The sequence below is a fragment of the Hesperophylax consimilis genome, chromosome 5 (assembly GCF_061612785.1).
Source record: "Hesperophylax consimilis isolate HC1 chromosome 5, BYU_Hcon_1.0, whole genome shotgun sequence".
Lineage (NCBI taxonomy): Eukaryota > Metazoa > Arthropoda > Insecta > Trichoptera > Limnephilidae > Hesperophylax > Hesperophylax consimilis.
In genome coordinates, this window is record NC_142840.1 from 5,910,161 (window position 1) to 5,930,356 (window position 20,196).

Here is a 20,196-nt window from a genome sequence, read left to right on the forward strand (position 1 = left end):
TTTTTTATTATTAACACCTACATTTTGATGAAAGAAATTATTATACTATTTTAACAAAAAGCAAAACCGTCATAATGGCCAAAAACATTATTTGACTACTGAATAAAAACAGTTACTCTAACTGGTTTAACAATCAATGTTAACATAATGATAATCGTCAGTCATCAGATTCCGTTCACAGAACAGATAATCCCTAGTTTCATCTATACTAATTTGAAAGAAAACTGATGTCGCCAATCTAAATAAGACCTTTCGACTCCTAGGCCCCAGACAGGCCAATGACATTGATTATATGCCCAAGAAAAAACATCAATTGAAAAAATTTCACCAAGGAAAGGAAAATTTTAGCTTACTTCCGACATACGGGCAAACCCACTGTCTGTGTATCTCTTCAAAGAAACGTATTTAAAAAAAAATCGGAGATAAATTTGAAAGTATTTTCTTGAACCGCAGTGATAATATTATGGAGTAAAAAAAAATAGGTTAAAGTTTTGTAGATCAACAAACGCTGATTCTGAATATACAGGGTGTCTGGGGGTAAAGTGCACTAACTTTGGGGGTGATTCTAGATGATGGTACAAGTAAAAAAGATAAATAACTTTTTTCGTAGTTCCAACTTTTCTTTTTACGAAAACATTTTTCCATGGAAGAATATTTATTTTCCCATACAGACCATTCAACTTTTTTACCTAAAAACTACCTTAAAACGTTGGAATTTCGAAAAAATGTTTTTTTTTTCTACCTCTAAAATCACGTAGAATCACCCCCCGAAGTTAGTGCACTTTACCCCCGGACACCCTGTATAAATTTTGTTATACAGGGTGTCCGGAAACTCGTAGTACAAGCGGGAAACTGGTGAATCTACATCACATTTGGAGTCGATTTTGTAGTATATTTTTTTTTTATTTGAGCTTTCGTTATCGAGTAAATCGAGTTTGAAGTTGATTTTTTTTTTTTTTTTTTTTTAATCAAATTCTTATAAAATATTACTGAAGATCAAAGTACCCAACTAATTAAAACTATTTGAAAGTAAAACAAATGAAGAAACTCGGATTTGAAGCATTATTTTGAAATCACCCTTCATTTAACCCGGTGTAATCATAAAATATTTCTGCTCTGCAGGGTTAAAACATCTGTTGTTCAACCCTAAACACCAGAAAAAACTTTAACCCTAAAATAGCCGAAAAATATTTTTTTTTGGTTTTTTTTTTTTTTTGTGAAAATGCTCAAATCAAAAAACTTTATGTTTTTTTGGGTTCCCCATGTGGTGTAGATTCTCCAGTTTCCCGCTTGTACTACGAGTTTCCGGACACCGTGTATACTAGCTGAACCCCGCCATGCGTTGCTGTGGCTCAGTCAGTCTATCAAATTGACAGAGAAACAATAGCGAGTGTTGCTTTTACGTCCAACAGATGGCGCTGTTTTTAAAAAAGCATGTTTTTACCTGTCACAGGTGACATCTTTATAACACAGGTACTAAAAAACACACGCTTATTCAAATGCAACGTCGAGTCAAAATTTCAACACAATCAATGAAGAACTTTCAGAGATTTAAGATTTTGGACGAATGAATATTAAGGACAGGTTGTTTCACAGAATTTGAACAATTCATCAAATTTCAAAATTGATCTTCAAGTTCTATGCAGGTTCTATTCAAGTGCTGTTATTGTATCATTATTGGCCAGTTGTTTCACAAAACTTAAATGATAAAAGAACTTGAATGGAACCTTCACAGAACTTGAAAATCAACTTTGAAATTTGATGATTTGTTCAAATTCTGTGAAACAACCTGTTGGGAAGTAAGAGCTTCACAGATGCACTCATAGAGGGCAGTGCATAGAGCTTGCTTGGAAGTCCGCAAGATGGCAGCTAGTAGCCAGTAGTCGCCAGGACCAGTTACAATGCTCCCAGACAAACATGGTGTTTTAGGTCGACTATCGAGTCACCATTGTAATACGCAAAGTATTAATAAATCCCTGATTTAACACAAAGAACCTATTATTTAAAATCTCCTTCATCACAACCTGTCTAGGTATATATCTATGGTTTACGTTGTCTACAACAACCATATCGGTTGCCAATTTGTGGAGAATTCCCTGATTTTTTCCTGTTATTGATAAAAAAAACAATTAAAATGTACTACAGGTCCTCATTGCTTTCCTGTGAAATATTCTATAAGGTGGTCTGCATTTTGATGGCATATTGGTAAAAACCTTGCCTATTTTATAAACAATGAGATATGATCGATATCAGGAAGTTGCAACAATGTTCCTTAGATTAATGCACTTATATTATTTAGCAATCGTAATCTCACAACCTTTGGGAGCAAAGTCAAGTGAGTTAAAAAATGTTTTATTTCCTTTTCTATCATTAATTACTACATGTGCAATCAGTGGCGGTTCTTCCCTTAGGTCAATTGGTGTTTGACCCCCCAAAATTATAAGACAACAATAATAAATATAATAATCAATTATGTGCATCAAAACATTTAAAATGTAACGCGAAACAGCGGCGGCGGCGAGTGACTAGCAGTGACATCTGTTGTCTCTAATAGAAGCTTTCATTCACAAGTCCACACGATTCGCTGGGTCAATTTAAAGAATGTCCAATTTGGCATCTTCTGTCCCTACGCGCGCCATAGAATAAACGAGATGGCACTATATTTTTCGTCGAAGTAAAAATTAGCTTCCGAAGAAAGTTTAGGGACGCTTAGGTCATGACCGTGGGGGAGACAACACGGTGAATATTATATGTTTTACAGAGATGGTGACATAAACAAATGTCGTTTTTTCATTTTACACGCTTGTAGTGTGTGGAACAATGGTTGTTTTTCAATTGCATAGTTCGGGAAAGGATTAGAATAATTATTTATGTTGTTATCGATTTAGAATGAAACAAAACAAAAAACGTAAAAAATCATTGTCAAATAGAATCAAACACTGATTTTATTTATTTTAATGTTGTGGACAACTACATTAAAACTTAATATCTTAAAAATAATTTACCGTAAGTACATGGATTGTGTATTTATTTCCAATTTATTATATTAACATAATATTTATTTAGAGTCCGCGACTCTAAAACTCTATAACAAATTGATATAGTTAATAATATATGGGCATTTTTCACAATATCAAATAAAGATTAGTCACACATTTTTTTCAAATGACCTACCACGACTGAATCCCTAGAGCCGCCTCTGTGTGCAATTAATAATTGGTGCATACATAAGAGGCAATGCCACATGTAAGTCTGACTACAGACTGGACAATCTTACAGCAGGATAAACTTTCAAGGTTTTATAAAGACAAGATTTTTAAATATTGAAGACAATATTAGTGATTTCTAAACGAAAATCTGAAACAGAAAAATCAGAAAAGGAAACGGTCACATCTGGGACTCGAACCCAGGACCCTTGTCTTTCCGGGACAGTGCTCTACCAACTGAGCTAATGGGACCCTATTCCCCTCGGTCACTTTTAACTGTATCATACTTCGAATAAGAACTACTAACATTGTCTTCATTTTTTCACAGCACATTTTTATTGGCAACTATCTTTATGTATGATCGCAAGATTCAACCCGAACTAAATGCAATCCAGACAGCGTCTTTTTAGATGAACCTATCTTATTTTTTTATTTTTTTATTTAATGTGCGACATCTGTTGACTTTTCTGCAAGTCTAGAATGAATAATTATTTTTCGGAATAACTTTATTGAGTAAAACCTCAAATTGTAATATTATATTGAAGACAATATTAGTGATTTCTAAACGAAAATCTGAAAGTCTTCAATATTTAAATATTACAATTTGAGGTTTTACTCAATAAAGTTATTCCAAAAAATAATTAACAAGATTTTTAATTTACAGCATTAGGTGTAGTACAGCCAGGATTGATTATAGTTTTACAAACTGATAAGTTCTTTTCAGGGATTTAGGATCACTGGGGCCTATCTACAAAACTATGTTTTGAGATAAACGCAAATAAAGATTGGAATGCTCATATGCCCAACGGTATCTCTTGAAGGACATGAATGTACAAGGTAGAGCCTTGTGTCACTAATAAATATGATTATAGCATTACCAAAACCTAGCTTCCATCAAAACAGCAGTTTTTGTAGCTAGACCCCTGTGATCCTAAGCCCCTGTATCTGTAAATAACGACTCTGTTTATTAGGACTTACTGTATATACTTTAAGTGATGTAATCAACAATGTAATGAATAAAAACTATGACAATTCAAATTCAAAAGAAATAATGAAGTACCTAACTTACTAGAATCTATGAATTCCACAAATAAGGTGATAATTTTTTGCATTTTGCAGTAAAAGTGAGGTTGCTAAATTAAAAAGTGTTATGTCATGTAAACAATAACATTATAAACGAAGGTAATACACTTAATTAATTTATCCTTGTGAGTAAAAACCACAAAAATAATAAAATTATATGACTCAGTGAGCAGTTCATTTGACAATCTCAATAATTACAAGTTCCATTAGTATGCTGGTTTGTAAATTATATGACTCGGTGAACAGCCCATTCTACAATCTCAATATTTACAAGTTCCATTAGAATGCTACTTTGTAAATTATATGATTCAGTGAACAGCTCATTCAACAATTTCAATAATTACAAGTTCCATTATATGCTGCTTAACATATTACATATACCCCTGAATTGTATAAATTATAATAATGAACTCAATGTTATTAAAACCATAGCAAATAATAATGGATATAGTAGCGAACTTATTGATAGATTATTAAAGAAAAAGGATAAAAAACTCACACTGGCAATCATATCACAAGGTCTTACAATCAACAATGAAAATGATGTCACAAAAAAACAATGGGTTAAAATACCTTATATTGGTGATATATCCACAAAAATATCTAGGATAACCAATAAAGACAATTGTAAAACAGCATTCTATAATGTAAAGTCATTAGGTAAAATCCTAATAAATAATAAAGTTAAAAGGGATAAAATGGAAAACTCAGGAGTTTACCAAATCAACTGTGCCAATTGCCCGTCTTACTATATAGGCCAAACAGGTAGATCATTCAAAACCCGCATAAAAGAACATTTTTCAAGCTGGGTAAATGACAAAGGCGAAATGTCGAATGTTGCGGCACACTTACTTGAGAATAAACACTCGTTTGACAAGGATAGAGACGTAAAATTTTTACATACCTGCGACAAAGGTCATAAATTAGATAGGCTAGAGTCATTAGAGATAACCCGCCTAACTAAAAAAGTAAACTCCAACAATGTTATGAACACAAAATTAGAATCAGTTGCTAAATCTCCGTTGCTATATCCATTATAATCAGTATGTCACCTATCCTAAATATGTATTTCAATTATATAAAATCCATTAAAATATTTTTTCTTAACCACACAATAGATTACCGATAACTTTATGTTGGGTAAATCCTTAAATTGATAGTCCTAATAGGCATAATTATCATAGATAAATTCAGTTGATTTTAATAACAATACTTATTTGGGAAATATCATATTTCACGAAAAACCCCTCATAATTCAAACCAACCTATTATGTTAACCCCTCCCCTCAATGTAATTTGCCTATGTATATAAACCCTAGTTTAAGACAAAAATTGTACCAGTCTGAAGATGGCCCTAACAGGCTGAAACCGGTTACGGTCAAATAAAAACAAGTGGAAAAAAGTTTAAAATTGTGTTCTTTATATATATTTATAATGGAATTCCACCACGAAATAACAGTTACAAATATTAAAATGTTAATATATTTATAATAACTTCATATAATCCACACTACTAAATTTTAAAAATATATAAAAGAAATCCTAAGCATGGGAAACCTAGTGAGGATATCATAATCTCAATTTGCTATGATAATAAAACACCTATTATTATTACATAATACAGATTATCTCCGATCTTAATATTATGACAAGATATTGATTATCTAAGCAGCTGGATATATCGGTTATCTCAACAGATTAGCTGAGCATTCGCCGAGATAATATGAAATTTCAAGTTCAAGCAGGGTCAATTGTAAACATTCCCGGGAGATTTATTAGTGAATGTCAGAGAACAATGAATTTTTGCTGAAATTTGAATCTGGTCAGGATAAAATAAGTTTAAAATTTTCTATTTACAATTTAAAAGGGAAAACCTTGAGACAGTGACTTCAATTAATGAAGAATATGCTCAGTGACCAAATCTGAACACCGCGGTCTTTACTAATTCCACTTTTTTCCATCTCCTTAAGCTCCGCACTCGATAGATAAAATGTGAAACAACACATAATATAAATAAAATTTTATATCTGAGTGTTCCTGCTACCTCAGCCATTGCGGTCATTGAAGTTTTAGAACATACCAAAATGGGAAGGCCATAGTCTTTGGTTCCTGGATGTTGGAACTCTTGTACGGAATTCACAGTAGGTAATTTCTTTTTTTTTGATAAACTTAAAAAAAGGGCTGCCAAAGTAACCCAAGATAGGGACCTCAGACTCTCTATCAAAGCAATAAAAATATCAAAATTTATTTGGAAAACCAACATTTCTAAATTACTTCAAATTTGCCAAAGAAAGTATAAAACTACATAAATAAAAAATTTATATTTTTAATAATTGAATTTAATAAGTAAATGTTTGTTTGTTGAAATTTTGACACAACGTTGCATTTGAATTCGCGTGTGTTTTTATATGCCTGCATTATATAAATTTCACCTGTGACAGGTAAAAACATGCTTTTTTTAAAAAAACAGCGCCATCCGTGGGATAAACAAGCTTTTTTGAAAAACAGCGCCATCTGTTGGACGTAAAAGCAACACGCGTTATTGTTTCTCTATTTGCACAGACAAACAGAGCCACGGCAACGCATGGTGGGGTACAGCTAGTAATGTAAATAAAATTACTTACAGCAGTATTATTATGTACTCAGTTTACCAAACATTATGTACATAACACAAATAATGTGATAAAGTTATCTAGGCATAAATTCGGTGGAGAAATTCTTATCAGTTTGATAACCTTAATAAAAAGAAAATTTTAAAACGTAATGTTATGGTTAAGATAAGATATTATGTAAAAAAATTATTTTATAACCCAACTAGTGCTGTGATTTAAAAAAAAATATTGTGTGTTGATAAAAGTTAAGCATTTAATATTTGAAGTTAATCCTATGTGAATAAAATTACAGCTGTAATTGATGTTACCAGTGTGTGTAAAAATAAAATCTATTTACCTACACCTTACCTAGATTCTTTACTAATTTCTGCTGTAACTTTTTTTCAGTTTTTACTCACACAATATAGATTTTCATTTATTTGCTAGCTTTCGTACTGTGCCTACAATAACTTTGATTGGATTACACCAAATTTAATATTACTACTCTACAGTATTTGATTACACTATTGCTAAATTCTGGCAAGCTCACTGCTATTTCCATGAATACTTTATTTAATATGTATATACAGGGTGTATCAGCACGTACCCGACAAACTTTAACCAGCTATTCCTTAGCACATTTGGAGTAAAAAATGTTGTGGGCACTTTGCTGTCCGATAACATTTTTTTTCAATTAAAAACAAAAAATGATAAAAAAATCCACACTCCGTCATTGGCATTGTTTCTCGTGTTCAACAGCTGTTATTAGCAAGTGTGTCAAAAAGCGTGTTCGCTCTTTCATACACACTAAATAATAATAGCTAAAAATGAGACGAATGGTGCCATGCCATTTCGTTGTGATCGTAAAAGTGCGCTAATGTAGGTACGTACGTATATTATTCAACGAAACTCAAATAAAATATTGCCAGGTGGGTTTTTAAACTTTGACAAAGGATAAAACAGTGGTGACATGTGGTGAAAATATGAATGGTAAATTTTTTATTTAAAAAAAATGTTACCGGACAGCAAAGTGCACATAACATTTTTTACTCCAAATGTGCTAAGGAATAGCTGGTTAAAGTTTGTCGGGTACGTGCCGATACACCCTGTATGTATAATAATTTTAAGGTGCAATTAATAAATTAAAATAGTGAAGCGCGTTAGCAAATATACATAGCAGTTAATAAAGCTAGCAAAATTTACAATAAAATCATTTCTAAATAGCGAAAATTCATTTTGATTTCTTTCCATGTCTTGAAAGTATTAAAAAAGATATAAAAATGTAGAGTAGGGTATTGATTTCATTGAAATATAAATAAATGAAATCAAATAGAATAAATTGTAACCTTTTAACCATTCAAGCAGTATTGTATCAAAAGTGCATTGTGGTTAATGGATCCATCTTTTACAGAGACGGATAAAATTCATGGTTACCCTATTCTTCCACTGGGAATAAAGTGTGACAGGCTTTGGCTTAATAAGGTGATCAGAAACCTTATCAACATTTCCCTTGGAAGAGATGAGACTGTCCTGCAGGTCCATGTCGGAGATTCCTTCGGCCGAGTGGTAGACAGTAAAGTACGATTGACCCAGCAGGGGCTTTCGGTGCACGGAGGTCAGCGTAGTCACTGAGCCCAGGGACTTGGCGTCAGAGAAGTAATCGTCATCATCATCACTCATTTCAGTTAACAATCACAGGTGGTGTGTGATTTACCAGATCAATTTCACGGCAAAACATTCACGTGTTAACCTCAATACCATAAGCAACATACATCTCAGTTTACTACATTTACTAATACAGGATACAACAACGGATATGGTTAAAACACATTTCAGTTGAAAACGGGTGTGTCAAGGATGATATTACATCTTCGAATGAAATATAAATAACAACAAACTCGTGCATACACTTTCACTAGCTTAGTTCATTTCTAAAGCCAACTCACTAAATCAAAATCGTTTTTTAATGTTTTATTAACACCAAGATATTAACTCTAAGATATACTAAATGCCGGATTAAACTAAAAACAACACGTTGCGTACGTCAGAAAAATTTAAAAACACGACATGCCATAAGTCATGTCAGGCAATAACTGTCAATCATAAATATACCACTCTCTAGATCGATATCTTCGGGCTTTTTGTATACAACAGAATTATACAGTACTTAACCACAGATATACAAGCAGTACCTACCGTGCGGAAAAGAGCAGTAGACAAGATAGAAAAAACTCAAGGTCATCTAAAAGTAAGATGCAACCATAGACAATATAATTGCTCTCGGCCTACTCCATTCATTCACTAGCCCAAAAAAATATTTTAAAAATAAAAATGTCCTTGAAGCAGAAAAATGTCGAAATGTTTTCCGAGGGCAAGGTTCATCTGACTAAGAAAATAAACTTTTACAGTGCATTTCCTTAAGATGAAACTTGTTAATCTGAGAAGAAGAAACCCAAAATGACGAGAAATTTGCAACAACACTGAAGAAAATTTCCAAAACATGATTGTCCGACAGTACGACGAAGAATTCCGACATTTTTTAGCCTCATGAACTCATGGTTACATATGTTTAAAAATCTTTAATTTCACCAAAACAATAAGATAATACAGGATAACACTAATCAATAACATGAATAAGTTGGTCGATATAATAAATAACATTTATACGTTGTGGAGGAAGACATATGCCAAGTATGTTACGTAATAACCTAAAAACTGTCAATTCACTTTAAACTTGAACTTACGTAGGTAGGTTGAATATATGTTTGTAACTCGCTAACACTATACTGGCTTATATTGTATTTTTATCACGAACAACTTTAAAACGACGGAAATGATAGTATTTCGGCAGCAAATGACAACCCGCGTGTATAAATAAACCATTCACGGCAAAATTCCGCCATCTCTTTCTGTTACACGAGTCATTATGGTAGAGAGCGAGAGATCAAACCAATCCTTCTGCTCTCACCAATGAGATCTGAGATTTTAGCCATATTATTAGTTTTCTATAAGAATTTTGAGGTGGGCGTGGCGGTTTCAAATGAGTTTCAAGGCCAAAGCTGAGAGAAATGCCCCTGCTGTCAATAAAGGGCTGCCAGCTGCCAGGAGGAGCGGACGGCATGCATCATCAAATTTTCTTTAAAAGTAAGTAGGCACTAAAAGTATTCTAAACAATTTGTCGATTAGTGGCAACAATATCGAACAGATATATTTTTAAATTTTTAAATGACTCTTCGCGGGATAAAAAATTGTACAAGCGAAATACGTCACGTACGTCACTTAATTCTTATCCGTTCTTATCTATACACTCGAATCATAACTATATCTAATAATAGTAAGTAGTATTATCTGATCTTGATGCGAACTATGTCAAGACTTTAAAACTATTATTAGTCCTACTGAACTTGACAACGACAACATAATATAACATTCTGATTCTGCTGAAAAACTGTCAATGACAGCCATATGACAGCTGAGTCGTTGACAGTTTTTCCTTCTTGGCGGTTGTTTCGTTCGTCTTTTGTTATTTGACGGACAATAATAACAAATACCCTGTAGATAATAAATATATTATTGTTCAGGCTTGTTTTCTACGATGGTGGTGAAAATCAGTGAAGTTTTGGAGCTGCAGCTCGGCCACGTGAAAATAAGGAATATCGAGGAACTGGAACGAAAGCTGAACAAATTGGTGGATGGCGGAAAAGATAATCTACAAGTGATTGCTGATTTTGACTGCACTCTTACTAAACAGAGAGTCGATAATGGCAATGTGCTCGTCACCAGTTTCGGTGAGTTATTAACATATTTTATTTCACACTTAACCACAGTCAGTACCACCACTGATATTGATATCTCTTAATAGGATTGACTTAATAAATTTTAAATGTTCAGTTATGCAACCAAAGATTTTACAGCTCTCGGCATACCCAGTCAAGTGAACCCTGCGCAATAATGCGAATTTTCAGCAGATGAACTGGTGTATTATATTAGAGCCTTCTCTCAAACTTAGTTTATTTATTCATTTTACTTTAAATGTACATTTAAAGTTAACACAGCCAATAACAAATGCTTATTATATTTAGTGTTATTTTTAAGATATTTAATTTTTGAATTTTCAATTGAAAAATATGAGTGAATTTGTTGAATTTTCGAACTTTTCTATCTAATGTTTACAAGTATTTAAGTCGCACAAGCACTAAATCGGTTTTTAGGGTTTAGTTTGGGTTATTTTAATAATATGTGCATATTTCCTAACCTACAAACTTTACTTTGATTTTAAAAAAATATTATTTTAATGCATCTAGCTAGTTGAAACCAAGCGCTATCCATATAGCGTGCAGCTCAATTCGACAAGTTTATCAAAATATCTATGTCAGGGGACAAGTTATTTAATAGCAGAATCATTTTTCCAAGCGGCATTACCAATGGTAGGTTAGTTTTGCATCTCAGAACAACAAACTTCCTGTGCTTGCGAGCTAGCGTGAATTTGTCGCTAACATAAAACTCAAATTTTTGTATTATATCAGTAATACAGATATGACCTTCAGAAGATAAAGTACTGTTATCAGCGAAGCAGTTTTCATTCTATCAGCTAGGCTATTTATAGCTAGCATACCGGACAAAAAGGCTGATGGATTTAACCAGGAATAATACTCTCTAAAGTCTCGAAGACACAAATATCTCAGAAACTTATTTTGAACTTTCTCTACCATTAGAGAGTAAGTAAAATCCACTCCTCAAATTTTTGAGCTGCTTTTCAAAATGCTACATACATGCTACATACATACTATGGCACAAAAATCGCGGTTGAGCACAAAAAATGTCTGGAGTTGCTTAGCACAAATCCCAGCACTCTCAAAGCTTTGCTTTCGTTTCTATCTGGACATGAAATGTTAGGTGCGTGTCAAATGTGATTCCCATCTTTATAACAACTGTTCTCTGTGAATTGAACAATAATTCTGACTTACAAATGGAAGACATGAAGTTAAAAAGAACCTTTTCTCTGCAAAAGTGCATCAAACTTTTAACATTATTGAATTCCCTATCGCACAAAATTTCTCTAGTACAAATATTTCTGATAGCTGAAGCATCTGTATGATTGTAGCGTTAAAATAATTATTTTACGAAAATACACTGTAGCATAGAGATGCTCTACGTCTGAAGTGCTATTCTTTTCCGAAAGGGGAACAGTGACCTTTCTCTTGCTTTGGAGGTCCAGTGTACAAAATTAATAAATCTGTAGATTTGTTGTAATAACAAACACTCTTTTTTCTAATGTAGATATTGAAGATTACTGGGGAAATGGTTTTGAAATACATTTGCCTGCCACCAATTTACTGAACATGTAGTTGTGATAACTGTAATCCAAATTATGTATGTCAAACTCAATTACTATTTCTTTTTCATTTAAAGGCATGTTCTCACAGTGTCCATCAGTGCCGGAAAAATACAAGAATGAAGATAAAAAATTATCTGAGATTTACAAACCCATAGAAGTAGATCCAGCACTCTCCATCGAAACCAAGACTAAGCACATGATAGAATGGTATCGTTTGGGCAATGATATTCTAAAGTAAGTACTTTTTTATCTATTTAATTTATAGGCCTCTCTGACATTGTGGATATTTTTTATATTAACTCCACACATAGGTTTTTTTTATAATTTTTTTTTTTTTTAGCTTTTATGTAAAACTTTGTAAATACAATATACTATGGTGAATTTAAGTACAGTTGTGGTATTTCATAGTCCTCCTCACTAGGGTGTCCTGGGCTGAGGCAGACTAAACTTATTTAATTTTTTTTTGTCCTCTTTGTGTTTTTTTTTTTTATGACCTCTTTAGAGTTATCTTTGAGGGTGCTGTGTTCAGGATATTTTTGGGGAGAGGAAGGAGTGAACATAGGTCCCGAAGTGACCTATGTTTTAGGGGGTCAGAAACGGAGGTTAGCAAATCGTTTCACAGCCGAGCTGTTGAACTGAAGAACGAGTCGTAGAAACGACCAGTTCTCATATGACAAATGTCAACTGTTGGCGTACGTTTGGCAAGCTTCTCGACTATGCACCGGTGCCCAAGAAATCAATGACACTAGTTGCTCAGAGTATCTTACATTGAAATACCGGTAGGACAAGGACAGCATTCCCACATGACGCCTGTAGAAAAGATTACAATCTTGTGAAGATAAGGGAATCTATCAAACGGTCTGTCATCATCAGGAATAGCCTGGATTGGAGATGTTAGATAGGTCCAGTTTGCAATGAAAGCATGGCCAGGAGGCCATTCTGATTACACTGAAAATCTGGAGAAATAAAATAGTCAACTACCATGTCACAAATTGCACAGGAGCAGCTTGTAGTGACTAATAAAGGAATGCGACGGCGTTTTCACAATTTAAGCACAAATTTTGCAGTCAATATCAAAGAAAAAAGCTAGTATCACTTGAACGCTACACTGCTTTATTTATTGAAACCGCACTGTTCTCAACCGTCTGGGACCAATGAGACCATGCCATTCTCAATCGGGGTATGTTGTTTGGCTCAAAATAGTGGGAAGGAAAGTAGATGGGGAAGAGAAAGGTGGGGAAGTACCTGATTATTCATATCTAGTCACCAAACATGGCCAAAGCCATTTAAAGCAATGTTTCAATTATGAATGTTGGTCTTACACCAGGGCGTTACTGAGAATATATTCCACTCTTTAATGTAAGTTAAGTTGCAAAAGTATACTATATATTACTAGCTGAAGTGAACCCGACAGAGGAAACCTACCTACCAACGGAGGTTACCTACCATTGCAATTTTTCAAAGTAAAGTTATGGTATTGCTTTTGACCCCATTAGCCACACATCTCTTCTCTGTATTGTTTATTACCTTAGCAATAATTATATTGTTTATTCACATTTTGTTTTCCAGGGGTTTCCAGTTTCCTGCTGAAGAATTAAAGCATGTGGCAAAACACGTTACAGAAAATCTCCGGTAAGAAAATTATAATCATTATATTGATTACTATTTAATATTACCTAATATTAATGCTGTTGCTTAAATTAATTTATAAGTATGATAAAGTCGTTTGAATTTTATCAAGATTAAATTGTACGTAAACAGCATTTTACATATTACTATGCTAATAGTTTAATCAGGATTAAATTGTACGTGCATAAACAGTTAATGGTGTTCAATATTTCATAATCGGAATATATTTTCAGTGACGGTGTCCATGAAATGTTGGGTCAACTAAATGAAACAAAGGTACCAGTACTGGTGTTTTCTGCCGGGTTGGGAGATGCTGTGGTAGCTGTTTTGGAGAATTCCAATAATTTAACAGCCAACGTTAAGGTAAACATAAATCAAATTAAGATTTTACAACTCGGTGCTCACGCTCAGACGTGATTTATTATAATAATAATGATAAGAATTGGCACGTGCATCATTACTTCAGCTTATTGTTTTCTAATTCAATCAATTCTTAGCATGATAAGGTTTTACTGGCCCGTACACCATTACGTGAGCTATTGTTTCCTTGTACTAACCTAATTTAAATTCAATTTCTTAACTGTTTTCTCAATTTTTTCAGGTGATATCCAATTTTCTCAACATTGACGAAAACGGTACTATTTGCGGACTAAAGGGAGACATAATACACGTCTTCAATAAGAATGAGACAGTTATCAAAGGGACGGAGTATTACGATATGATAAAAGACCGTGCCAATGTGATTTTACTGGGAGACTCATTGGGCGATGCTTCTATGGCCGATGGAGTGAACACGGATGCTGTCATCAAGATAGGATTTCTTTATCACAACCAAGAAGGAAACCTTCCCCTCTACATGGAGATGTTTGATATTGTTCTTTTAGACGATCAATCGGTCGACATACCTAGGGCCATAATAAATTTGGTTTTACAATAGAACTTATTCAAGTCACTTAGATCAAATTACTTACATAAGTAAGTTTAGGCTTATAATAAAATAGTGTTACCTATTTATTCAAGTCAATGGCGAGTGCTTAACCAAATTGTATGCTTAATAGAGGCAAATCTTAGGATTAATATAGGCACAATGCTTGTTTAGCTCTTAGTTATATAGATTGTAATTAACCTGGGGTACATACAAGAAATTGTGAGAATTTCTTTATTAAAAAAATACATACATATTTAATTCTCCTACGTAACACGTAAATGTATACATGTTTGATAATTTACATAAAATAAAACTTACAAAATTGCAAACACATTATAGAATGTGTTAACGGAAGGCGTAATTTGATTTTGTATCTGGGAATTTCTGACAAAATTTGTGGGTGTTTTTATCTTTTTTATGCTTTCCATTCTGTCACTTTTTATTTATGTTTTCACCAATACCAGATTATTAGAAGGTTTTTTTCAGTGAAGTTATTCTAGGACTAACTACCATAATATGTACTCCCCATTGCCCAGAATACTAATGGAGGGTAATAATGTCAACTCTTCAGTGGACATCTTCAATTTATCACTTAAGGGTAAACGTAACGTAAGTTATAATTCAGGCGTTAATTTAATTATTTTATGAAAATACACTTTTTGCAAGTTATGCTTTAAAACATTAAGACAAATTATTTGTTTGCGCCCGTACATACGCAATATGAATAAATAATTTTTTGTGTGTTCTTTCAAGAAAGGCATTACAAATACAATATTATATCGGTGATTCAATCCAAATAGTCTCAATATTTTAACATGACTTGTAAAAAGTGTATTTAACGCGTTGATTATAAAAAGTATATTACGTTTACCCACATTACTGTTCACTATTTAAAAAAATTAAAACGTTTTAATAGTAACATAATTTTATAAACTATTCCTATGTAAAAGCACCTAAAAAGGGTGTTAAAAAATAAGTAAATGTGGTCACGGAATGGAACTAGCGCATTCTCCACCAGAAATGTTGAACTTGATTTTTTTCAATGTTGGTCCAAATTTATGTGAAAACTGTGTATGTATTTTCAAAAATGTATTACGCAAGCTATTTAAGACACCGCGAAATTAATCTTACATACCTAAAATTAATTAATTGAAATTGGACTTTTGATCTAAATATAAATAATTTATTAAAAATATATAAAGGTTTAATTTAAATTTGAATTTAACTGACTAAATAAAGTAAATTAATAAAATTGAATGTTAAAAAAATATATAACTTTCCAATACTCAGTTACTAATATGTAACTACGAAAAAACCAATAAAGATTGTGGGACTTGACAAAAACGCAAAGTATAAACTTTTGTGAAAATGCCCATTTAGATTATCGGGGGTGTTATTTTCTTCTAATCAAGAGGCTACTATTAAATAATTTGTGAGAGAATAATGTATTAATAACAATAAGTATTTAGATCTTCTAATATATTTGACGCTTATATAGCTAATAATGAGTAGACAATTCAAATGTCATTTATTCTAATAATGTTTCATAGTGATCGACTTTCTAATCATTATTTTAGTAAAAGTGTTTAAAAATGCTTTACTTTTAGAAGAAACTGAAAGTTTTTTACATGCAAAACCCGCTCGGGAAATTTCTGCCGGTTTTGATACATTCACTAAAGGTACTTTCGTGAATGGAAAATAAATATAAAATTAATACTTTTCGCTAAATATCAACAGAATAATGTTATTTTTTTAATAAATGTGTATTCTTTTTATATTTTGACTTCCTAAAATTTTTTTTGTGAATATCCAGATTTTCTAAAAATTTCAGAGCGGCTTTTCTGAGATTGCTGTGAATCATCATTCTAAATCACATTAGCTGAAAACCCAATTGAGTGAGCAACCATTTTATATAAAATATGAAATGAACACTATTAACTGTTACCATTTTGTAAAAAAAATATTATTTGTTTATCTGTGTACCAAGTATTTATTGTGATTTTTTTTTAGGTATTCAAGTTTAAAGTTGAAGGTTTTTGCGTGGCATTTACCCTACTTAATTTATTAAAAATTATTATGTGATAAAACATTTTGATATGTTATATTATTATGAAACAGATTTAGATACGTATTCTTACGGGCCTTTACTTTAATTTATTGATATAATTAGACAATCTGTAATTTTTTACCACTTTTTTCATATTTTTTTGTATCATTCCAGTATCAGTGTAATTTTAAACAGAAAATGACTATTTTACTGGTGTATTCAGCTTTACCTCAGTTTATTGTAATTATTTTTGAGAATGCCCAGTTATGTTAAAATGTTGCTTCTTTTTTAGGTTGGCAACACTATTTTTATATGTATGTTTGTTTGTGCTTGGAATAATAAAAACTCATTAAACTTTTTTTTTGTGTTATATTATACATTTAACAAGTTATTGTTATTTGACCAATGAACCTGTTTACTAAAAGTACAGGCTGACTGGAAACTCACTCACCTTAAAAAAATAATTTTGTAACTTGAAACAGCAACACGTTTGTCAAAACGGTTCCATGATAACTCAACACAGTGACAATTCAACATACTTTTAAAAAGTGATATAAAATCATTAGAAACGATGAACAAATTTTTTTTTAACCTAACCTACATAACCCAGTTAATAAAGTTTTTGTTTCATCACTTTCCATGACTTTATATGATTTTTAAAGATGTGATGAATTATCATTGTGATGATTCATCCGATTACCGTCAAAATATACTATTTGAAATGTAAAAAACATCATTGCGTGTTTTTCATTGTTAATCTTTACCTTGATGCCCAGTAAAAGGATAATATTATTTAAAACATAACTAAATAAAACTTTTTAAATAATTTATGGGCTCGGGCACAGATAATGTCAACTCTCATTTTCTTTAGTTAATAATATTTGGATGATTTGTATAGCGCCGTTTTTGTGCAAAATCAACCTTGTTATCACAACCAGTTATGAGATAAATCAATTTAAACTTTGGCCTAATCCATAAATCGAAATATACATAGATATATTTCAATGTCTTCTGCCAAACAAAGGTACATCAAGTCTGAAGTTGGAGTTTTTTTTTTGTGCAAATTTGAAAAAAATTGGTCGCTAGGGGGTCACTGTCAACCAATACATTTTAAAATGTATTAAAGCGTAGACCCAGCTGCAAGAGTTTTTTTAACCAAAAGTTTAGTTGCGAAAAAAACTCTAAAAAAAAAAAAGATAAATGCTCAGATCGAAAAAAAAAATGTATTGTCATGTCACTTATCTTGATTTCGATATTCAAAGAGTTAACACTTCAAATAAACCTTTCGCCATATTGGTGTTGGCATTGTTTTGTTCCGAAATATTTTCAAATAAATCTATGGAGAAAACAATGATCTATGGCCAGGGATCCAACTGATTAACCTAATGCAATGGTTAGATAGACAAATAGCTTTATACTTTGTTGCCGTAGATGGCAGTCGACTCAATTTTGACAAAAATGAGGGTTAACACTATCCGCGTCCGAGCCCTTTAATTGTCTACTGGCAATAGGAGAACATTATTCAAACATAACTGAATAAAAATAATAACTATTAAACAATAACAATGTGTTTTAAATTTTCTTTTAACACAGTGATAAAAGGGATAAGAACGCAATTTACCATCTTAACAATGTGACAAATCGTAACAGTACAAAACAATATTTTATGCTTTTCATTGTCAATTTTTTTTGCTTTATGATATCCATTTATAAACATTTAACCATCTCAAACAATATTTTCCTCTAAACAATGATAATTACTTATTCTGAAACATTTTACTTTTCATGACAAAAAAATAGTAGTAAACCTATGCAAATAAAAAAAAAAATAAAAAAATGGGCTTTTTTTTCCAAAACTTGATGCATATCCTGGGCATTGGGCATGACCAATTACCACTCAGAGACACATAGAGGTATTGATCTGATTAAATATTTGTATCTTTTACTAAACGGTTACATATCTAACAATGATATACTGGCTCAAATAAATTTCTTGTACCCAAGTCTCGCTGTCAAAGATGTGGCCATAACCTCCTTTATTGTAGAGCGAGCCACACCAATTAGTTCATAAACTCACCCGTGGAGAGAGCTACACACTTCCTAAATGTAGTTGATCAAAAGATCGATATGTTTTTCATCTTTCACATGTGTTTAATAGGGATAATTATTTAAATAGTTGTTATCACCCGTATCTCCTCACATGAAGACATGAGATAGCAGAGGTGAACGAAGGGCATTATTTTTAAATGCCTGCTAAAGTTCAAAAATCAATTGCATTGGTCTCAGCTTGAGAAAACGGGGATAAGGATTGATAGTGTCATATGATAAGATAGTATCATAAATATATAACAGTATTCAGATATGATGAGGATTTTATCAAAGATGTGTCATTGTAAAAATGTAAGATGAGCAAATGTGACTATCACGTCCGATATAGTGGTAACGTTTTTTTCGTATGGTAGGATTGGATAAATGCAGATTTTAACCATAGGTTAATTGTGTACTAGCCCTAAACTACTAGTACTATAACTACTTAAAAAAATTAAATTGATACAATTATTAATACTCCATCCCTTATCTCCTATTTGGTACTCATATATCTTCTCAACATCCTATAATTTTAGGAGTGGAATAGTTTATTAAAACATTCAGCACCAATTTTTTTTATTTTTTAGGCTTCCATCATCGATATATAAAAAAATATGTTTAATAAAAAATGTATTACAAAAAAGCAGGTGAGAACACTATTTTTTAACAAACCACTTCTACAGAAATATGTCTGTATTATGAAATGTCTTAAAAATATGTCTGTACATATTATGTTTACATATAATCAATGCTCCAATTTTTATGAACTCCCACAAATTCATACATTTAAAAAAAATTAATAAACTGGGGTAAGGGTGTGATGTGTAAGTTAACAGCCCTTACCCTAAGTGAATATAATCTAAATACAACTTCACAAAACAATAAAGATTTAATAATAACAAATAAGCAAAAGATATAAAATATAAAAATTTAAAAAAGCAAAACTTCAGCCAGTTTAAAGGTAAATTTACATAAACACTAAGGAGGCCTGGACTCCACTACGAGTTCTAGCTGCGTGATTGATTATTCACTGTGACCAAAAATCTAGTGTAAGTTGTTTAGTTGCATGTGTGTGCACCTAAATTTAAAAATGACTATTATTTTGTCAACTGAACAATTTGCGCTACTAGATATCTCAGTGGAGTCTAGGTATAATAGCGTTTTCATGCAAGCAAAACCACAAATGAAATGTTGTGGCAAAATAAATACTACAACAAAATAACTGTTTTTTTAGTATTGGCGTCAAAAAATATTTTCTTAAATTTCACCTCTCTGAGGAGAATTAT

The 20,196-nt window shown here is 32.1% G+C and overlaps 2 protein-coding genes across 4 annotated transcripts in view; one reads left to right on the forward strand and one right to left on the reverse strand.

Annotated features, from left to right (window-relative positions):
- Positions 1–8,955, reverse strand: part of LOC149423454 (anoctamin-1-like) — a 39,997-nt gene extending 31,042 nt beyond the window's left edge. The window contains exon 1 of the mRNA XM_089631551.1: positions 8,315–8,955. Coding sequence (XP_089487677.1) covers positions 8,315–8,560 — 246 coding nt within the window. The 5' untranslated portion in view covers positions 8,561–8,955. The remainder of the gene's footprint in view (positions 1–8,314) is intronic.
- A 1,022-nt stretch (positions 8,956–9,977) lies between these two features.
- On the forward strand, positions 9,978–18,889 carry cN-IIIB (cytosolic 5'-nucleotidase IIIB). Of its 3 annotated transcripts, none has more exons than XM_089631548.1 (6): positions 9,978–10,024; positions 10,462–10,668; positions 12,293–12,452; positions 13,788–13,850; positions 14,081–14,210; positions 14,449–18,889. In XM_089631548.1, exons 1-6 carry the CDS (start codon positions 10,000–10,002, stop codon positions 14,782–14,784), a joined length of 921 nt encoding a protein of 306 aa, XP_089487674.1. In that variant the 5' UTR covers positions 9,978–9,999; the 3' UTR covers positions 14,785–18,889. The 3 variants fall into 3 exon arrangements, with proteins under 3 accessions (XP_089487674.1, XP_089487673.1, XP_089487675.1); XM_089631547.1 differs by lacking the exon at positions 9,978–10,024 and adding an exon at positions 10,061–10,214; XM_089631549.1 differs by lacking the exon at positions 9,978–10,024 and adding an exon at positions 10,061–10,150.
- The last annotated feature ends 1,307 nt before the right edge of the window (positions 18,890–20,196 follow it).

Bases quoted from the DNA above. Each gene is read 5' to 3' on its own strand.
- cN-IIIB (XM_089631547.1), top strand. From the start codon at position 10,106: ATGACTCTTCGCGGGATAAAAAATTGTACAAGCGAAATACGTCACGTA. The intron at 10,215-10,461 runs GTAAGTAGTATT...ATTATTGTTCAG, and splicing joins CATAACTATATCTAATAATA to GCTTGTTTTCTACGATGGTG. The intron at 10,669-12,292 runs GTGAGTTATTAA...TTTCATTTAAAG, and splicing joins TGTGCTCGTCACCAGTTTCG to GCATGTTCTCACAGTGTCCA.